Here is a 19,492-nt window from a genome sequence, read left to right as displayed (position 1 = left end):
GTAGAACAGAATAGACACAAACTTCGGGACAACTACAAAGGTTTAGCGTATGTGTGAGAGGAATACCAGAAGAGGAGAAAGGAACAGAGGCAATATTGGAAGCAGTAATGACAGAATTTCCCCAAATTAACGTCAGACAGCTAAACACAGAATAAGGATAAATGCCCCCCTCCTCCCAAAAATGTACAACTAGGTCTATCATATTCAAATTGCAGAAAAATAAAAGAAAAAAAATCTTGAAAGAAGGGGGCAAAAATACCATATCTATAGAGGAGCAAAGATAGAATAGCATCAGGCATTTCCTCATAAATCATGCAATTGAAGAAAGTGAAATATGTATTAAAAGAAAAACAAAAACACCTATTAATTCTTTATTCTGTGAAACCATCCTTCAAAAGTGAAAGAGAAATAAAGACTTTCTCAGACAACAAAAATTGGGAGAATTTGTTGCCAGATATGCCTTGCAAGAAATATAATTTCAGAGAGAAGGAAAAGATATATAGGTCAGTGTCGATGTAAGAAACGTCCAAATCCGTAGAGAAGCTTTGATTTAATTTCAGTCAAGATGACAATTGCTGGAAAGCAAAATTTCAACGGATTGAGAAAATGCTCCAAAGAATAGCAGTTTTACAACTTTATACATTAGAATCAAAAGAGGAGACGTCAGGGGGTTACATGAAATCTATTGCGGGTAGATTAGGGAGGCAGAAGAAAATAAAACAGCAAAATCTCTGGAATTGGATATAAAGTAAAACAGACACTTCTTTTAGATTGGTGGGTGTAGGATAATTAACATTTATAGCACTTAGAGATGGTACGTGGGGAACAAGACAACAATGAGGGGTTCTGCGGTCTCCTGTCCTGGTGCGGGGAGTGGTCCTGAAAAAGGGGTTTACTCTGACATTGCAAGGGTTTGTTATTTTAGATGCAAAAGGACAATAGACAGGATCCCTTAAGGTAAAGGATGACCTTTGTCAAGGAAACTAGAGCCCTAGGATGACTCATTTTTGGTTAGGAAGTTTTATGTTCATACTATCCTATGTGGCTATTTTTGGTTTCTGAGTATGTAGGACCTAAGCTTGTTAAGTTTGACATGTTGCCCCTTTCTCAACCACATCAGTATCTACATAAAGCAAGGCAGAGCTTCAGAGAAGGAATAAGTGAGGATAAGATACTTCAAATGGTTTTGTATATTTACCTTGTTGTTTGTCATAAATTAGAAGCAATTTCAATCACTGGGCTATAAAAGTTGTATTAATAAATGGAAATTGTTCAAAGAAAAAGATGAGCAAAATGTGGTTAAGATTTCCTTGGCCCTAATTATGATTCTTTCAGCCCAACCAGTGTGGCTCAATGGTTTAGTGCTGACCTATGAACCAGGAGGTCTCGGTTAGATTCCCATGCCACCCAGGTGATCTGAGTCTCTCTTCATTATGGATGTTTCTACCTCTCTCCCTCTCCCTTTCTCAATGAAGTCAATAAAAAAAATAATAATTTATAAACAAGGATTCAAAAAAGTTACATACATAAATTTTAACAAAAATTTGTCCTTTTAAGAAATTATTTTCTGCCGATACCAGTTTGGCTCAGTGGATAGAGCGTCGGTCTGCGGACTGGAAGGTCCCAGGTTTGATTCCGGTCAAGGGCATATACATTGATTGCGGGCACATCCCCCGGTGGGGGGTGTGCAGGAGGCAGCTGATCGATGTCTCTCTCTCATCGATGTTTTTAGCTCTCTATCCCTCTCCCTTCCTCTCTGTGAAAAATCAATAAAATATATTTAAAAATAAAAAAGAAATTATTTTCTGCACATTTTAGAACATATTTTTCATTGAAATCCCCCAAAATGTACTTGTCTTCAAAACCCTAGTCTTTGTTATACAGATAAACATATCAGTTTCACAATATAAGAATTTGTTTGCCTTTTAGAGAACTGTTTTAAAGACTTTTGACCATATTTTCCCATTTTTATATTTTATTCAAGTATCTAACTTTTGTTAACTATGTTATTAAAATTTCAAATAGCAAACAATTAAAGATGACTTAATCGTTGCAAATTATATCCTTTTAAGAGTACTTGAAATATTTAAAGCATTCAAGTGTAAATGAAAAAAATAATTTTATAGTCAGCACTTTACTGACATGATTATCATCACTTTCAATGAGAATAAACCAAATCTTAAAATACAGATTTAGAGTTCATTACTCCCCATCTTAATTTCCTTTCATCTGAAACTCAGAAGCAATGTGTGTCCACTTTAGGGAAGATTTATATATGAAAAGTTTATTTTAAAAAAATAAACAATTTTAAATTTTACAATATTTTCCACTTCCAAGATTCTTTTAGATAGAGCAATATGTGCCTTGTGGTTTAAACAAGACCTGATTTATAAAATTTCCTTTAGTCCTACTTAGTAAAACAAAACACACAAAAACAAAGGTGAAATATTAATAACTATTAAGAAATCCAATGTGAAAGTGTAAAAAAAAATAGCAAAAAAGCAAAATATACCATTTGTTGCAGTTACCTAAAATGGCCACTTTTAAAGTATACTAAGCAGCTTTCACTGAAATGTAATGTACTGGTTCATTTTACCAAGATTAAAACTATTCTATTAAAATACAGGCTCTGTGGACTAGGTTTATTTTTCCAAAAATTTTATCATCTGTACCAGGGATTGGCAAGTTTTTCCTTAAAAGATCAGAGAGTAAATATTTTAGGTCTGCAGGCCAGACGGTCTCATTGCTCAACTCTGCCACTACAGGAGGAAAGCAAGTGGCAGACACATCAATGAATGGGTATGCCTGTGACTGCAGTTTGACCACGCTGGGCTAAACAATGGATATTGAATAAGAGACTAATTATATTTCAGGTACCATATTATAAATACATCATATATGGAAGTTAGGAAGAACAATATAGATGGATAGACGTCATTACGAAACATAAATTAAAATGTTCACAAGTAGGCCCTAGCCAAGTGGCTCAGTTGGTTGGAGTGTCATCCCATGCACCAAAAAGGTTGTGGGTTTGATTCATGGATGTTTCTCTCTCTCTCTCTCTCTCTCTCCCTCGCTCCCCTCCCCCTTCCTCACTCTCTAAACATCAATAAACGCATATCCTCAGGTGAGGATTAAAAAAAAAAATGTTCACATTTACTTGCCAATCATAACTGATGGTAATGTTTACATAACAATTAAATACACTTTAATTCATTTTCATTCCATATTTTTTGGTGTGTTAATAGAATCAGACCAAACTCAGATAAACAGCGAAGTACCATGAGTGAGTACTCGGAGGCTAATCAATAACCATGAAATACGGTTTTGACATCTAAATATTTCTATACAATGAAAGAACTTTGATTTAATGGATCCCTAAAGAAAATATTAGATGTATATTTCAGATGTTGTTTTAAAATGTAATTGAATTGTTACAATTTTGAAGCTAAATGTGATTTGCTTTTGTTTTATTAGAAAAAATACTCAGCAAGGTCTACAATCATTGGTCAATAAAGAATGACTTACAAGAACATGAGGCAATAAAATAAAAAATACAGGTACAAACTATATATCTGAAACACTTCTATTTGGCAATTTTTTAACAAACCAAAATTTTAAAAGAAGAAGATTGCAGATTACTTCCAGATACAGAATAAAGCAATTAATGAAGTGCTTAAGCAAAGAAAGAAAAACGGTAAGAAAACACACTGCTTTTCTTTTTAAAAATAAAATCACATTTGCTACAGATCATATGGATAATACCCTTATTAAACAACCATTCCAGAATGTCTTATAGTACCAGTGCTTTTATTTGCACTTCATTTCATTTTATATGACTCATTTCATGTATATAGCTCTTTACCCCATTGTTTACGAATAAAGTCCCCATAACTTTTATTTTAAAATATTTTAAAGTAAATGAGATATGACTTATGTATCATGAAACTTTCCCATTTTGGAACCAAAGGCTTAGTTCTATATTTTTGTCTATTCTTTAAAAATTTAGTGTAAAAACTGCTGGTTTTTATATCACTGTAGTAAAGTGAAAACTCCTCAATCAGGAGTATTTTCTGCAGTTTGACTGCATATAACCACATACTTTACAATATGTCCTTCCAACAGTAAGGAAATGATTGATTTCACAGTCACTGTCAGAAATGAGTGCCATAATTCTATTATGGGTATAGGTCCTCCCTCAAAGACTTTCTGGAAGGATGTTCAATGTGTTTTGTTCTTAAAGATATTAACAGTAGTACATAGTCCCTTTAAGTCTGCAAAAGACATTTATTGTTAAAGAAGGTGCTTTATTAACAATTCCTCTGGCAGCACTAGTGAATTACAATATCCTTCAATATTATTTCTACCCATAATATATACATTTAACTTTCATGCCTCTAGAAAAACATCTACAGTACATTTCATAATATAAAAATATATTACAAATCTGCTGAATTATTTACAAGCAATGTTCTATTATCTCTATGCAACATTTGTTTGATACAATACTAACAAGTTACACATATTTCCATTTCTGTAAGTTAAAAAAAAATCCATATGGCTTCTTGCTTAACCAAGCAAGAAAGTGATTTTATTTTTTTTCAAAACCAACTTTGGTGCATAAAGGATTCAGTTTGACAACACTTAAAAAAAAATACAATTTTTCTTACGTTAAGAAAAAACTAATTAACCAAATGCTTTCCTCAGAAAAAAAAAAAATTAGAGGCTTATGTAGGTTAAAATGAAAATAGAGGATTATTAAAATATTTGAAATAAAGGTTTTTCAAAAACCGTTAACAGATTAGTTATATAGGTAAATATTAACATACTGTACTCCATGAGAAAACCCTAGTCCTGAAAAGGGAGCCACCAGACATACGGCAACACTCTTTAACAGAAATTTGCAGCCCTAATTCGAAAGACGAATATTTAGTTGATTGCAAATGTCGTTCACTGTTTGCTTAAATACAAATTGAACACTTTTCTTATCAGAGTTCTGCAAAAGAACACAAATGGCAACCAATCACATCTATTTATAATTGATAATTTTCATTGCCTATTATGTCCTAATATGACTTCAAATCAATAGGCACTGTCAAGATAAATATCCTCACAGTGCTTTTGGTATTTGTATGGGCACACGTTGTAATTGTTTTTCTTTCCAATATAAACTACTGCAATCACTAAAGGGGGAAAAAAAAGCAGCTTAAAGCAGCAAGCATGCAAAGCCTTTAAGAAGCTGTTCTACTAAGTTGCCAAAAGAGTGTTTGCTCAGTCTCCCACAGTACCATTCCATGAAAATGTGGACATACAGTAATATATTAATATATTCCACAGAAGAGCCTACTTCATTCACAGAATGTTTACACTAAGCATAAATATTATTCTAAATATTGGATTAAAAAAGAGGAAGGGGGTTGAGTCTAATGTGCAACTTTTACTAAACCCATTGTCAGTGACTAAGACTGCAGGTGTCCCCGCTTGTTTGCTTTTTATGTATTTATTTATTTTTTACCTCTTCAACCTCTTCTGCGGCATTGTTCTAGAAAAAGAGAAAAAGGAATATTCTTTTATTCAACTATATCAAAAACACATTAAGTAATTCAAGAGACATTAAAAATATTTATAAAATATAGGCAATGTGATGATCATTGATGATCATTAAAATTTATTTCCAAAGCATTCACACATAATGAATGCAAATTTAGTTACATAGTTTAGCCTTTTAATTAATCCTTTTTATACATTTTAACCAACTAGTACTATGGAAACTAATGTTTAAAATCTCAAATAAATAGGTTCCTTTTAGTCTTTTTAAGATATTTTTAGAAGGTTTGCTATGCTTTCATTTTGAAATGTGCATAAACAAATTATTTCTCATAAAACTAGTTATAATAACTGCTTTTCCCCCTTTTACTTAATTTCACAGGTTTTCCCTACCAAAATCCAAAACATTGTTAATACTATACCACAATAAATTTATTACTCTGTACCACTTTAGGGTAAATAATTCTAACTTTCAGAATAGCAGAAGCATGAAATTTTAGACTCAAAATTAAATGTTAAGATTAAGGTAGTTAAAAAGAAAATACCTCCACAGAAGTACCTATATGTGTTAAGAACATCTTCATTACCCAAAAATGTAATCAGTAAGTACTGTAGAATTACAATGAGAACATGCAATTCCTATGCACTTATAACATCATCGGTTCTGAGCGTGAACGATTTTTTTAAGTCACTTTCACTATAATATCTAAATTGCTTCCTATAGAGCACAAGAATGGGGGGTTGGGGGGAGCTAGTTTTTGAGAAAGGAGACCCTTAGAGAGGGGGAAGTAGAAGGCAGGGCAGAAACACTGAAGTTAGTCTTAATCATATAATTAAGATTCATGCCCCTTTGTCAACTCTCTGCTTAGGAGATGTTTACAACCAGTTGTAATAGCAGGGGTGGCTCTCCCAAAATATCACTCTTTTAGAATGCTAATTTTAATTACTCCCTTCAAAGAGTAGGCAGAAATAACCTTAAATTAGGTAACAGTAAATAAACAATACTGAATTATTTCTTAAATTAGAGGCCCAGTGCATGAAATTTGTGCGGGGGAGGGGGGGGGGAGAACGGGAGTCCCCTCAGCCCAGCCTGCACCCTCTCCAATCTGGGACCCCTCAGGGGATGTCCGACTGCCGGTTTAGGATCGGGGCTAAACCAGCAGTCGGACATCCCTCTCACAATCCAGGATAGCTGGCTCCTAACCACTCACCTGCCTGACTGCCTGATTGCCCCTAACTGCTCCCCTGCCAGCCTGATCACCCCTAACTGTCTCTGCCTGCCAGGCTGATCGCCCCTAAGTACCCCCCTCCCCCCGCCAGCCTGGTCGCCCCCAAAAGCCCCTCCCTGCCAGCATGGTAGCTCCCAACTCCCCACCCCCACCCCACCGGCCTGGTCTCCCCCAATTGCCCCCCCACACACTGGCCTGGTTGCCCCTCACTGCCCCCCCTGCCGGCCTGATCGCCCCAACTGCCCTCCCCTGCAGGCCTGGGCCCCCCCCAACTCCCCTCCCCTGCTGGCCTGATTGCCCACAACTACCCTCCCCTGCTGGCCATCTTGTGGCAGCCATCTTGTGCAAGGGCGTGAGGGTCAACTTGCATATTACCTCTTTATTATATAGGACTAGAGGCCCGGTGCACAAAATTCATGCATGGGGGGGGGGGTCCCCTCAGCCCAGCCTGCACCCTCTCCAATTTGGGACCCCTCGAGGGATGTCCGACTCCCAGTGGATCGGGCCTAAACGGACAGTCGGACATCCCTCTCACAATCCAGGACTGCTGGATCCCAACTGCTCGCCTGCCTGCCTTCCTGATTGCCCCTAACCGCTTCTGCCTACCAGCCTGATCACCCCCTAATCACTCCCGCCAGCCTGATTGATGCCTAACTGCTCCCCTGCCAGCCTGTTTGCCCCTAACTGCCGTCCCCTGCAGGCCTGGTCACCCCTAACTGCCCTCCCCTGCCAGCCTGGTGACCCCCAACTGCTCTCCACTGCAAGCCTGGGTCCCCCCCATTTGCCCTACCCTGCATGCCCGGTCACCCCCAACTTCCCTCCTCTACAGGCCTGGCCCCTCCCAACTGCCGTCCCCTGCTGGCCATCTTGTGGTGGACATCTTGTGTCCACATGGGGGCTGCCATCTTGTGTGTTGGAGTGATGGTCAATCTGTATATTACTTTTATTAGATAGGATAGAGGCCTGGTGCATGGGTGGGGGCCAGCTGGTTTGCCCTGAAGGGTATCCCGGATCAGGGTAGGGGTTCCCTTAGGGTGTGGGGAGGCCTGGATGAAGGGCCTGTGGTGGTTTGCAGGCCGGCCACGCCCCCTGGCGACCCAAACAGAGGCCCTGGTATCTGGGATTTATTTACCTTCTACAATTGAAACTTTGTATCCTGGAGGGGAGCCAAGCCTCCTGCTGCTCGGCCGGCAGCCATTTCTATTGGGATTGATGTATCTTCTATAATTGAAACTTTGTAGCCTGGAGCAGAGGCCTAGGCCAGCCAGGGCTGCAGAAGCTTTGCTTCCTCCGTTGCCAGGGGCAACCCTTGCCTCCTGCTCTTTCCAGCTCAGTGGCTGCCACCATTTCTGTTTGGATTTGTTTACCTTCAATAATTGAAACTTTGTAGCCTTGAGTGGAGGCTTAGGCCGGCAACGGCAGGTGGAAAGCTTGACTTCCTTTGTTACCGGGGAAACCCAAGCCTCCCTCCTGCTCTCTGTGGCTGTAGCCATCTTGGTTGGGTTTATTTGCATATTTGCACCTGATTGTCTTGTGGGCGTGGCAGAGTTAGGGTCAATTTGCATATTGCTCTTTTATTAGGTAGGATTATTAGTATAGATAGTGACTTTTCTGTATTTTCGGTGGTGGATTTACCTCAATCTTCTTCCTTAAGATATTTCATTGTTCTCTATACCAGTTAATTTCTTGATAACCCAGCTAGGTCCACAAAAACAAGGTTTTACTGAACTTAGCACTTTCACCAAAAGATATTTTAAAATTTATTTTTGGAGTAGGAAAAACTGAGTCTCAGTGTTTCCACATGACAAGGCCCATTATGTTAGAATTTCATTCTCAGAAGATGTCTCAAATTATAGAAATCCTATTGCATTGACTAACATTCCAAAAAGCGTTGTCATGGAATGAACTGAACCTTCAAAGTGTTAATTACTTCAAAATCTGGCACAGTCTCCTTCTGATAACTAAAATTCACATTTGAGATTATCCTGAATTTTTATATGTCCTCTTATTCTTATCCAACATATTCCTATTATAAAATACATATTTAATTAAAATTTATTTTAAAAAATAGAAATTTTATTCATTAAGAGTGCCTTTAGCCAGGCTGGTGTGGTTCAGTGGTTGAGCATCAACCTATGCCAGGACATCATGGTTCAATTCCCAGTCAGGGCACATACCGGCGTTATAGGCTCAATCCCGTGTGTGTGTGTGTGTGTGTGTGTGTGTGTGTGTGTGGTGTACAGGAGGCAGCTGATTAATGATTCTCTCTCATTACTGGTTTCTCTCTCTCTCCTTCTACCTCTCTGAAATCAATTTAAAAAAATATTTTTTAAAAGAGTGCCTTTAAAGCATTTTCATCATTTTTTAAAATATATTTTTATTGATTTCTGAGAGGGAGAGGGAGAGAGAGAGATAGAAACATCAATGATGAGAGAGAATCATTGAATGGCTGCCTCCTGCACGCCCCAACTGTGGATTAAGCCCACAACCCCGGCATATGCCCTTGACCAGAATCGAACTTGGGACCTTTCAATCCACATGCCGATGCTCTATCCACTGAGCAAAACCAGCTAGGGCTCACCACTTTTGAAATTACCCGAGTGTATGTCATTTGGGTAGAGGCAGTATTAAGTTCAGTCACATAATATCTGTGTAACTTTGGGCAAGGTATTTAACCTCTCGCTTCAGTTTTCTAATCTGTAAAACAGAGACAGTGACACCTATTTCAAAGGGCTGCTGTGTGAGTAAAGTATATGTAAAGCACTTAGCAAAGTGACTCAGCACATAGTCAGAAATGTTGCATCTCTTTTCCCCACCTCTAACCCACCCCATACCTTCATAAGCACAGCACACTAAAAGAAAGGTCAAATCAGAAAATTATTAGAAATGTAAACACTGGGAGCTACTTCTTAAAAACAAACAGTACTATATTGTCTTTCTCAATTCTGTAATTTATAAATCTTTGTGATGTAACTGCCATACAGAAAGCTATAGAGAAAACAAGATTATGCTTGGTACTGAATTCAGTACTTAAAAAATAAATCCTAACCTTACACCCAATAATTAGAAAGATTTAAAGATTAAAATTCAGAAAGTAACATCAAATCAACAATTAAATTACCTGTATATGTTTGGGTCCAAAAGCAAGGCAGTATCTTTGGGTAGCTTGGACAAATGAACTACTTTAGTTTTTAATTGATGTCGCTCACTTTCATTCACCCACACGTCAGGCAGACTATAAATTAAAAAACAAGCCATACATAAAATAACATTAATTTAAAATTTACCCCTCATTTACCTTCATATTACCCAACCATTTCTGCTAGTTTGACAGGGCTGCCTAGGTTAACAAGCTTCTCATAAGCCAAATGAACTCAACAATCTAGGTAGTGGGATGAGGAGAAATAGCAGGGTGAAATTTTAGGCACAAATTTGGGATGCATTAGGAATTTTTGGTGGCCAAGTCATATCAAACTTAGAATACACTGCCTGTCCTTTAGCTTGCTGAGTGAAATTCACATTTGAGCTTGACATGATGGAAATTTGACACTGAGTTTCTTCATGAAGAAATAAGAAATAAAAACCACCACCAAATTCCACTTTTTAAAAAATGCACATGTAATCAAAATTCCAAAATCAAAGAAATGTAATCCTATAAAGAAATTCAAATAAAAGCACTTTGATGGTTGGACTGATCAATTTCCAGAACACTGAGAATACAGACATTTAAATATATATTTTTAAAGAAACTATAGGGTTGGCAAAAGCAGGTTTATAGTTGTTCATGTGAAAAATATAATATAAACCTACTTTTGCCCTACCCTGTATATTTATGACCTTAATATATAAAAATAGCTCTTACAAATTAGTATGAAAGAGGTGAACATTCATTAGGGATAGAGGGACAGGGTAGACAAAGCACACTAACGATCAATTTACCAAAGATACGAACAATTTAAAAATGATCTTACTGCCCTAGCTGAAGGGTCCCAGGTTCAATTCCAATCAAGGCATGAACCTCAGTTGCAGGCTCGAGCCCCAGCCCTGGTGCAGGAGGCAACCAATTGATGTGTCTCTCTCACATCCATGTTTCTCTCTCTGTCTCTCCTCCTCCCTTCCACTCTCTCTAGAAATCAATGGGAAAATATTCTCAGGTGAGAATTAACAAACAAACAACAAAAAATAAAAATGATCTTACTTGTAATCAAAGAAATGAAAAATTTAAGAATGTAATAGCCAGTGTTGATAATAAAGAGAAAAAAGCTCTCTAATGTAGTAGATGGGATTAGAAATTGCTAAAAACTCAGGAGAGCAATACTTATCAAAAACTGTAACATTTTGCATAGTTTGTATATTAGTAGACTTTAGAATATCTTTATTTAACAGTAAAGAAAAATGGGTAACTTCAATGTTCAGCAAAAAAACAGCTCATTAAATAAATTTTACAGGGCCATGTATTTATTTTTTTAATAACTTTTTATTGATTTTTAGATAGAGATAAAGGAAGTGGGAGAGAAACAACAATCGACTGGCTGTTTCCTACATGTACCCTAGTGATTAAGCCTGAACCCCAGACATATGCCCTGACCTCTTGGTGCACAGGACACCACTCAATCCACTGAGCCACACCAGTCGGGCTTCAAGGACATTTTGACAATGTCTTACAACGGTCAGATAAAGGCAAGTACCATATGATTTCACTCATGTGGAATCTAATTAACAAAATAAATTAACAAACAAAACAGAAACAGACTCATTAGGGAACAGACTGACAGCTGTCAGGAGGTGGGTTGCCAGGCTGTGTGAAAAAGGTGAAGAGATTAAGCAAAAAACAAAAACACACACACACACACACAACACTCATAGATACAGACAACAGCATGGAAATTCCCAGGGGTGAGTGGGAGAGGGTATAAATGGTGATATAAGGGGACTTGACTTGGGGTGGTGAACACATAATACAATATACATAGTCATGATGTACACTAGAATTGTACACCTGAAACCTATATAATTTTATTAACCAATGTCACCCCAATAAATTCAATTTTTAAAAACTATTCAAAAAATGCATTTTAAGTTCTTTAAGTAGGAGTGGAATTAGTAGGACGACAAATGTATGTTTAAGAATTGTATAGATTTAAATAAAAAATGGAGGCAAAGAGATTAACCGAAGAACTTATATACATAACCCATATATGTGTAATCCATGGACACAGACAATAGTGCAATGAAGGCCTGGGGGAGGGGAGAACTGGATGGAGAGGATCCATAAGGAAAGAAAGAGGACATCTATAATACTTTCAACAATAAAGATAACTTTTTAAATTATTATTTTTTAAATGTCCTACAGTTTAATTTCCATAAAACCTGAAAGGGGGAGAAACCAAGATGGCGGCATAGGTAAACACCTAAACTGCTGCCTGGCACAACAATTTCAAAACTACAACTAAAAGACAAAATGGACATCATCCAGAACCACAGGAAGGCTGGCTGAGTGGAAATTCTGCAACTAGAAGGAAAGAGAAAAGCTCACTGAGACTCAGAGGAGCTGCAGGAGGCAGAGGTACTGAGAGGCACACGCGCGCGGAGAGGACTGGCAACTGAGGGTGCGTCTGGCTTTCTCTAGCGGGAGGGAGACAAAAGCTCCCGACTGCGCTGAACTCCAGTTCTAGGCGAGACTCTGGGGACCCACACTCATACAGGGTGAAACTGGACTGTCGAGAAAGAGAAAAGCACACTGAGACTCAGAGGAACTGTGGAAGACAGAGGTACCGAGGCGTGCGCGCACGGAGAGGGCGGGCAACTGAGTACGTGGCTGGCTTTCTCAAGCGGGAGGGAGACAAAAGTTCCCAACTGCACTGAACTCCAGTTCCGGGCGAGACTCTGGGGACCCAGACTCATTCGGGGAGAAACTGGACTGTCTGGCAAGGGGCAAAACTCGAGGGTGGCTTTCTCTCAGAGGTACTTGCGGCGATTACCACGGGATACTGAGACGCACAGGGGCCTATCAGGGCAGGGCTAACGGGAAACCAATGCTGTCTGCTCTGCCCTGAGACTCCGCCCCATCCAAGCTGAGCACAGAGGCTTTAGCAGGTCTTGTCTCATAAGGGTGTCTCCAGCACAGAAGTTCTCTCAGTGTAGACACAGCTGATCCTCACAGCCAATTGGCCTGGAGGTCAAGTCCTCCCAGTGATACCAACAACAACCAAGGCTTAACTACAACAAGACTGTGCACACAGCCCACAAAGGGGTGCACCAAGAGTGTCCACCTCAGGTAACTGGGGAGGCTGAGCCACTGGGCCTTATAGTACACCTAGCACACAAAGCCACTCTATCAACTAGGGAAGCAGCCAAAATGCGGAGACAAACAGATCACAAATGAAAGAAATGGAAGAAAGCAAACAACTGAATATAGAGTTCAAAACCACGGTTATAAGGTTTTTCAAGAATTTCCTAGAAAAGGCCGATAAATTTAGCGAGATCCTCAAGGATATGAAAAAAGATCAACTGGGAATTAAGCATACACTGACTGAAATAAAAAATATTATAGCAGACTAGAGGATCAAAAGATTCAAGTCAAAGATTTGAAATACAAAGAAACAAAAAACACTCAACCGGCAAAGCAAAAAAAAAAATAATCCAAAAATATTAAGATAGTATAAGGAGCCTCTGGGACAACTTCAAGCGTACCAACATCAGAATTATAGGGGTGCCAGAAGAAGAGAGAGAGCAAGATACTAAAAACCTATCTGAAGAAATAATGACAGAAAACTTCCCCCACCTGGTGAAAGAAATAGACTTACAAGTCCAGGAAGCACACAGAACCCCCAAAAAAAGGAATCCAAAGAGGACCACACCAAGACACATCATAATTAAAATGCCAAGAACAAAAGACAAAGAGAGAATATTAAAAGCAGCAAGAGAAAAACATTTACCTACAAGGGAGCACCCATACGACTGTCAGCTGATTTCTCAACAGAAACTATGCAGGCCAGAAGGGAGTGGCAAGAAATATTCAGTGATGAATAGCAAGAACCTACAACCAAGATTCCTCTACCCAGCAAAGCTATCATTCAGAATTGAAGGGCAGATAAAGAGCTTCACAAATAAGAAAAAGCTAAAGGAGTTCATCACCACCAAACCAGTATTATATGAAATGCTGAAATGTATTCTTTAAGAAGAGGAAGAAGAAGAAAAAGGTAAAGATAAAAATTATGAACAACAAATACATATCTATCAACAAGTGAATCTAAAAATCAAGTGAATAAAAAAAATCTGATGAATAGAATAAATTGGTGAATATAATAGAATCAGGGGCATAGAAAGGGAGGGGACTAACAATTCTCAGGGGGAAAGGGGTGTGCGGGAAGAGACTGGACAAAAACATACACCTATGGATGAGGACAGTGGGGGGGGGGGTAAGGGCAGAGGGGGGGGTGGGAACCGAGTGGAGGGGAGCTATGGGGGGAAAAAAGAGGAACAATTGTAATAATCTGAACAATAAAGATTTATTAAATTAAAAAATAAATAAAAAATAAAAGAGAAAAAAACTGAAAGGGAAGGAGGAGAAAGTGGTGTTAAATATATTCTACATTAACATAAGCTTACTAGTCACAGGATTTCAAAAAAAACTAAATAGAAAAAAAGTTGAACTGCAGAGAGGAACCAAGATGGCGGCAAAGGTAAACAACTGCCGCCTCGCACAACAATTTCAAAACTACAACTAAAAGACAAAACGTCTACAACCCAGAACCACGGGAAAGCTGGCTGAGTGGAAGATTTACAACTAAGAAAAGAGAAAGGAGCACAAACGCTGAAAAGCTGAGGTACGGAGGCACGCGAATCGGGCTGGTGGCGGGCAACTGGGTGCGTGGCTTTTTTTTCAACCCAAAGATAGACAAGCTCCCGATCACTCTGAAATCCAGTTTCTGGGGACACGCGGGGACCTAGACGCCTACGGGGAGAAGCTGGACTCTCGGCCATCGGGTCAGAAAGTGAGAGTGACTTTTTTCCAGAGGTGCGCCCAGCAATCATCGTTTACTGCGCTGGAGCATGGGACGCAGGGACTTGGAAACGCGGAAAGGCAGAGACGGCTGACGGCAGCCATCGCTGTTTGCCACGCCCTAGCCTAGTGATGCCCTGAGACCCCGCCCCGCACATTCTACAAACCCGCCCAGGCTCCACACAGCGGCTTTTGCATATAAATGGCCTGTTCTGTGGAAGCTTAACCAAATAAACTGCAACTCCAGTCAGACTGCTCCAAAACCACCAAAGCCCAAGCAAAGATGAGAAAACTGTAGTTCTTGCTGTAGCTCCTGCTGGGTGGCCTCAGACAGTAGCTGACCTGCACCCCATTGGAGATCCAGAACTAGTGTATCTAGTTGTCGGTGTGAGATGACCCCAGATTTCAACCACTCTCATAAGTAACACATTCAAGAGGCAGACTCAGTGAGCACCAAAGCCCTACTGGAACAAGTCCTGCCCCATAAACGTGTCTCCAGCACAGCAATTCTTCCATTATAGACACAGCGGGTCCTCACAGCCAATTGGCCTGGAGGTCAATTCCTCCCAGTGACACCAACAACAATCAAGACTTAACTACAACAAGGCTGTACACACAGTCCATAAAGGGGTGCACCAAGAGTGTCCACCTCAGGTAACTGGGAGGCTGACATGTTGAACCAATAGGACACCTAGTACACAAAGGTACCCTACCAACTCAGGGAAGCAGCCAAAAATGAGGAAGCAAGGAAACAGATCACAAATGAAAGAAATGGAGGAGAACAAACGAATGGACATATAGAGTTCAAAACCACAGTTATAAGGTTTTTCAAGAATTTCATGGAAAAGGCCGATAAATTTAATGAGACCCTCAAGGATATGAAAAAGGACCAACTAGAAATTAAACATACACTGACTGAAATAAAAAATATTATACAGAGACCCAACAGCAGACTAGAGGAACGCAAGAATCAAGTCAAAGATTTGGAATACAAAGAGGCCAAGGACACTCCTCCAGAGAAGCAAGAAGAGAAGAGAATTCAGAAAGTTGAAGATAGTGTAAGAAGACTCTGGGACAACTTCAAGTGTACCAACATCAAAATTATGGGGGTGCCAGAAGAAGAGAGAGAGCAAGACGCTGAAAACTTATTTGAAGAAATAATGACCGAAAACTTCCCCCAACTGGTGAAAGAAAGAAACTTACAAGTCCAGGAAGCGCACAGAACCCCAAACAAAAGGAATCCAAAGAGGACCACACCAAGACACATCATAATTAAAATGCCAAGAGCAAAAGACAAAGAGAGAACCTTACAAGCAGCAAGAGAAAAACAGTTAGTTACCTACAAGGGAGCACCCATACGACTGTCAGCTGATTTCTCAACAGAAACTATGCAGGCCAGACGGGAGTGGCAAGAAATATTCAAAGTGATGAATAGCAAGAAACTACAACCAAGACTACTCTACCCAGCAAAGTTATCATTCAGAATTGAAGGGCAGATAAAGAGCTTCACAGATAAGAAAAAGCTAAAGGAGTTCATCACCACCAAACCAGTATTATATGAAATGCTGAAAGGTATTCTTTAAAAAGAGGAAAAAGAAGAAAAAAGTAAAGATAAAAATTATGAACAACAAATACATATCTATCAACAAGTGAATCTAAAAGTCAAGTGAATTAAAAATCTGAGGAACAGAAGAAACTGGTAAACATAATAGAATCAGGGGCATAGAATCGGAGTGGATTAATAATTCTCAGGGGTAAAGGGGTGTCTGTGTGGGGGGCACAGGAAGAGACTGGACAAAAATCATACACCTATTGATAAGGACTGCGGGGGGGAGGAGGTAAGGGCAAAAGGAGGGGTGGGAACCAGGTGGAGGGGAGATATGGGGGGAAAAAAGGAGAAACAATTGTAATAATCTGAACAATAAAGATTTATTAAATTTTAAAAAATAATTTTTAAAAAAAGAAAAAATACCTAAATAGATTTCTTTACATTGACATACATATGTGCACTGTAAACTAACAAACCTACTTAAGAACATTTAATACACATCACATTCATTAACATCTTCTTAAACAGAGTTTATGAAACAAAATTTTGAAAAGGATTTAAAATCCAGGACAAATATTACCACATATTGCTAATTTTTGAAGAATAAGTATACACAATTTGATTCTTTTTAAAAATTTATTCTATTCTTGGTGCTTATCAATTCCATTAAAAATTTCTACAATATACCTCTATTACCTATTATAATAAGAGAAATTTTTTTAATAAAAAGAAAATTAAAACTGAAATCTAAATTAAGGAACATCTGGGTCAGATGAGCGCTAAAAGGTACTAAAACACAAAGAAAAATGTAATGGTGCCGAAAACCTGGTCAACTGCTTTTCTTATAAAACACTGTGGGTTGGATAATGTTTAGAATTTTTATTAAATAAATGATTCAAACAAAGGGCCAACTAAGGCTACTTGCATACTACTTGAGGGTCATTGAAAATTCTAAAAATAACCACATCCAATTAAAAATCTTTCATAGATTATCTCTTTAATCCTGACCTCAAAATATTTCATAGTTTAATTTCCGTAATTCTTTTATATTTGAATCCAATATTAAGTAATTTTTTAGTATTATAAGATTTTTTAAAAAATATATTTTTATGAGTTCAAAGAGGAAGGGAGAGGGAGAGATAGAAATGATGAGAGAGAATCATCGATCGACTGCCTCTTGCACGCCCACACTGGGGATTGAGCCCACAATCTGGGCATGTATCTGGACCAGGAATCGAACCATGACCTCCTCATAAGTCGACACTCAACCACTGAGCTACACCAACCAAGCGAGTATAAGATTTTAATAAAAGACATTAGTCTATTAATTACACATAGTATTCCAAATACTTACATATCTTCAGGCATCCAATGAAGCAAAAGTTTTATCTTTCCAGAATCCTCTTTTCTCTTAGCTATTACCTAGTAATGATAAGAAATCATAAAAATGATTTGTAACACATTTTTTCTAATATCATTAAAAGGCACTTTTAATCCTAATTAAGAACTTTTAAGTGTTGTATCCTAAACTATATATCACCACCACCACATCTTGCTCTGCCTTGTTTTTTTCCCCAATTTTACCTCTGATTATGTACTTTCACAAAAGAAAGAGAAAAAAGGAACTGAAGACAATGTTTGTATAGCCAAATAGAAAAACCAGCCCAGCCGGTGTAGCTCAGTGGTTGAGCATCAACCTATGAACCAGGAGGTCACAGTTTGATTCCTGGTCAGGGCACAGGAATCTCGAGCAAGGGACGTGCAGGAGGCAGCCAATCAATGATTCTCTCTCATCATTGATGTTTCTATCTTTCTCTCCCTCTCCCTTCCTTTCTGAAATCAATAAAAATATATTTAAAAAGAAAAAACATACTATCTTTATTAAGGGACTGAAAATGCTACTTACTATCTCCTAAGTCTGTGGCTTAGCTAGAATGCTACCAAGGTTCTACATTGGCTAGAATATTTTGAAATAACAAGCAGTAAAGAAAAAATACTTCTAGGAAGGTCAAAGTCTATAATTTACAACGGAGATATTTTTTGTTTGCCTGGTTGGTTGGTTTTATTTTAAATGAACATCAGCCAAAGAGTGTTTAGGTTCAATCTTAAGGAATCCACATAAAAGGTGGATTAACCTGAACAAAAAGACCTGTAGAAGGGTAAGAAAAACAACGTACTTGCCATTCATTACCAGATTCTGAAAATTAAGGTAATACTTAAATTAAATAAAAACAGATCAAGATGGTATTTTGTAACTTACAATTTCCATATTAACAAAATTAGCGCGTTAGTGTTTTAATACTCTAAATCTCAATATTTTTACCAAGTTTAAATTCTAAACAGCCACACAAAATTATGTCATCCTCAAAACATATTAGAACTAAGTAACAACAGCACTCTATGCAAAAATGAAACACTTTCTATCTCCATTCTGAAAATCCTAGTCAATATGCCAATTCTAGACTTGACAGTGAGATTAATTAAAAAGCACAAAGACAGAGCTGAAATACCTCGACAAAAAAAAAAAAAAAAAAGATATGAAAACAATGCAAACCAACCAAGCACAGCAAGCTGACTGACTGTAGGAATCTGCTGACCTCTTCTGGAGAAGGCTCGAAAGAAAATGTTTCAATTAAAGAAGACAAATTAGGTAAACTGCACAGCATAGAGCCTCACAGATACATTTTCCTCCAAATGTTTTAATTATCGGTATGATTATGTCCTATAAAAGTTAATTTAATAACTAGGAAACTTAAAATCTGACTGCTAACAGAAGTGATTATGCTTAACACATACTGCCTCCATGAAAATCTTCCCAGGCATGGAACTTCGAAAAACAGCTCCTTTCCTTTCTACTGTGTCCAAACACCTTTTCCCATTATGGATGTCTCTTCCTTCCACTTTCCCAAGGAAAAAAAGCATTCTCCAGATCACACTCCACCCTCAACCAAGTACCTCTACCTCCCCAGTGTCACTTGGGGGTGGCAAGTCAGTCACTCTTATCACTGTTTCTTAAATTTATGACAAAGATAGGTTTCATGTTCTTAAAACCTCTCAGGTGTTTTCTACAGCTAGAAAACTTATTTTCAAGGTCACAGACTATTTTGACTGTCAGTAAATTTTTAAATTTCTTCCAAACTCCTTATATTATCACCACTATTG

The 19,492-nt window shown here is 38.3% G+C and overlaps 1 protein-coding gene across 2 annotated transcripts in view; it reads right to left on the bottom strand.

The window, feature by feature from the left end:
* Positions 1-2,251: 2,251 nt before the first annotated feature.
* AEBP2 (AE binding protein 2) overlaps positions 2,252-19,492 on the bottom strand; it is a 98,668-nt gene continuing 81,427 nt past the window's right edge. For both annotated transcript variants that reach the window (XM_079775592.1, XM_079775591.1), the window contains exons 6-9: positions 17,685-17,752; positions 9,898-10,011; positions 5,516-5,542; positions 2,252-4,996 (exon numbers count right to left, since the gene is read on the bottom strand). In XM_079775592.1, the coding sequence (XP_079631718.1) occupies positions 4,951-4,996; positions 5,516-5,542; positions 9,898-10,011; positions 17,685-17,752 (255 nt within the window). In that variant the 3' untranslated portion in view covers positions 2,252-4,950. The remainder of the gene's footprint in view (positions 4,997-5,515; positions 5,543-9,897; positions 10,012-17,684; positions 17,753-19,492) is intronic.

This window comes from Cnephaeus nilssonii (assembly GCF_951640355.1).
Source record: "Cnephaeus nilssonii genome assembly, chromosome: 6".
Lineage (NCBI taxonomy): Eukaryota > Metazoa > Chordata > Mammalia > Chiroptera > Vespertilionidae > Cnephaeus > Cnephaeus nilssonii.
Note: the sequence above shows the minus strand (reverse complement) of the source record. Positions and strands in the feature narration are given on the sequence as shown.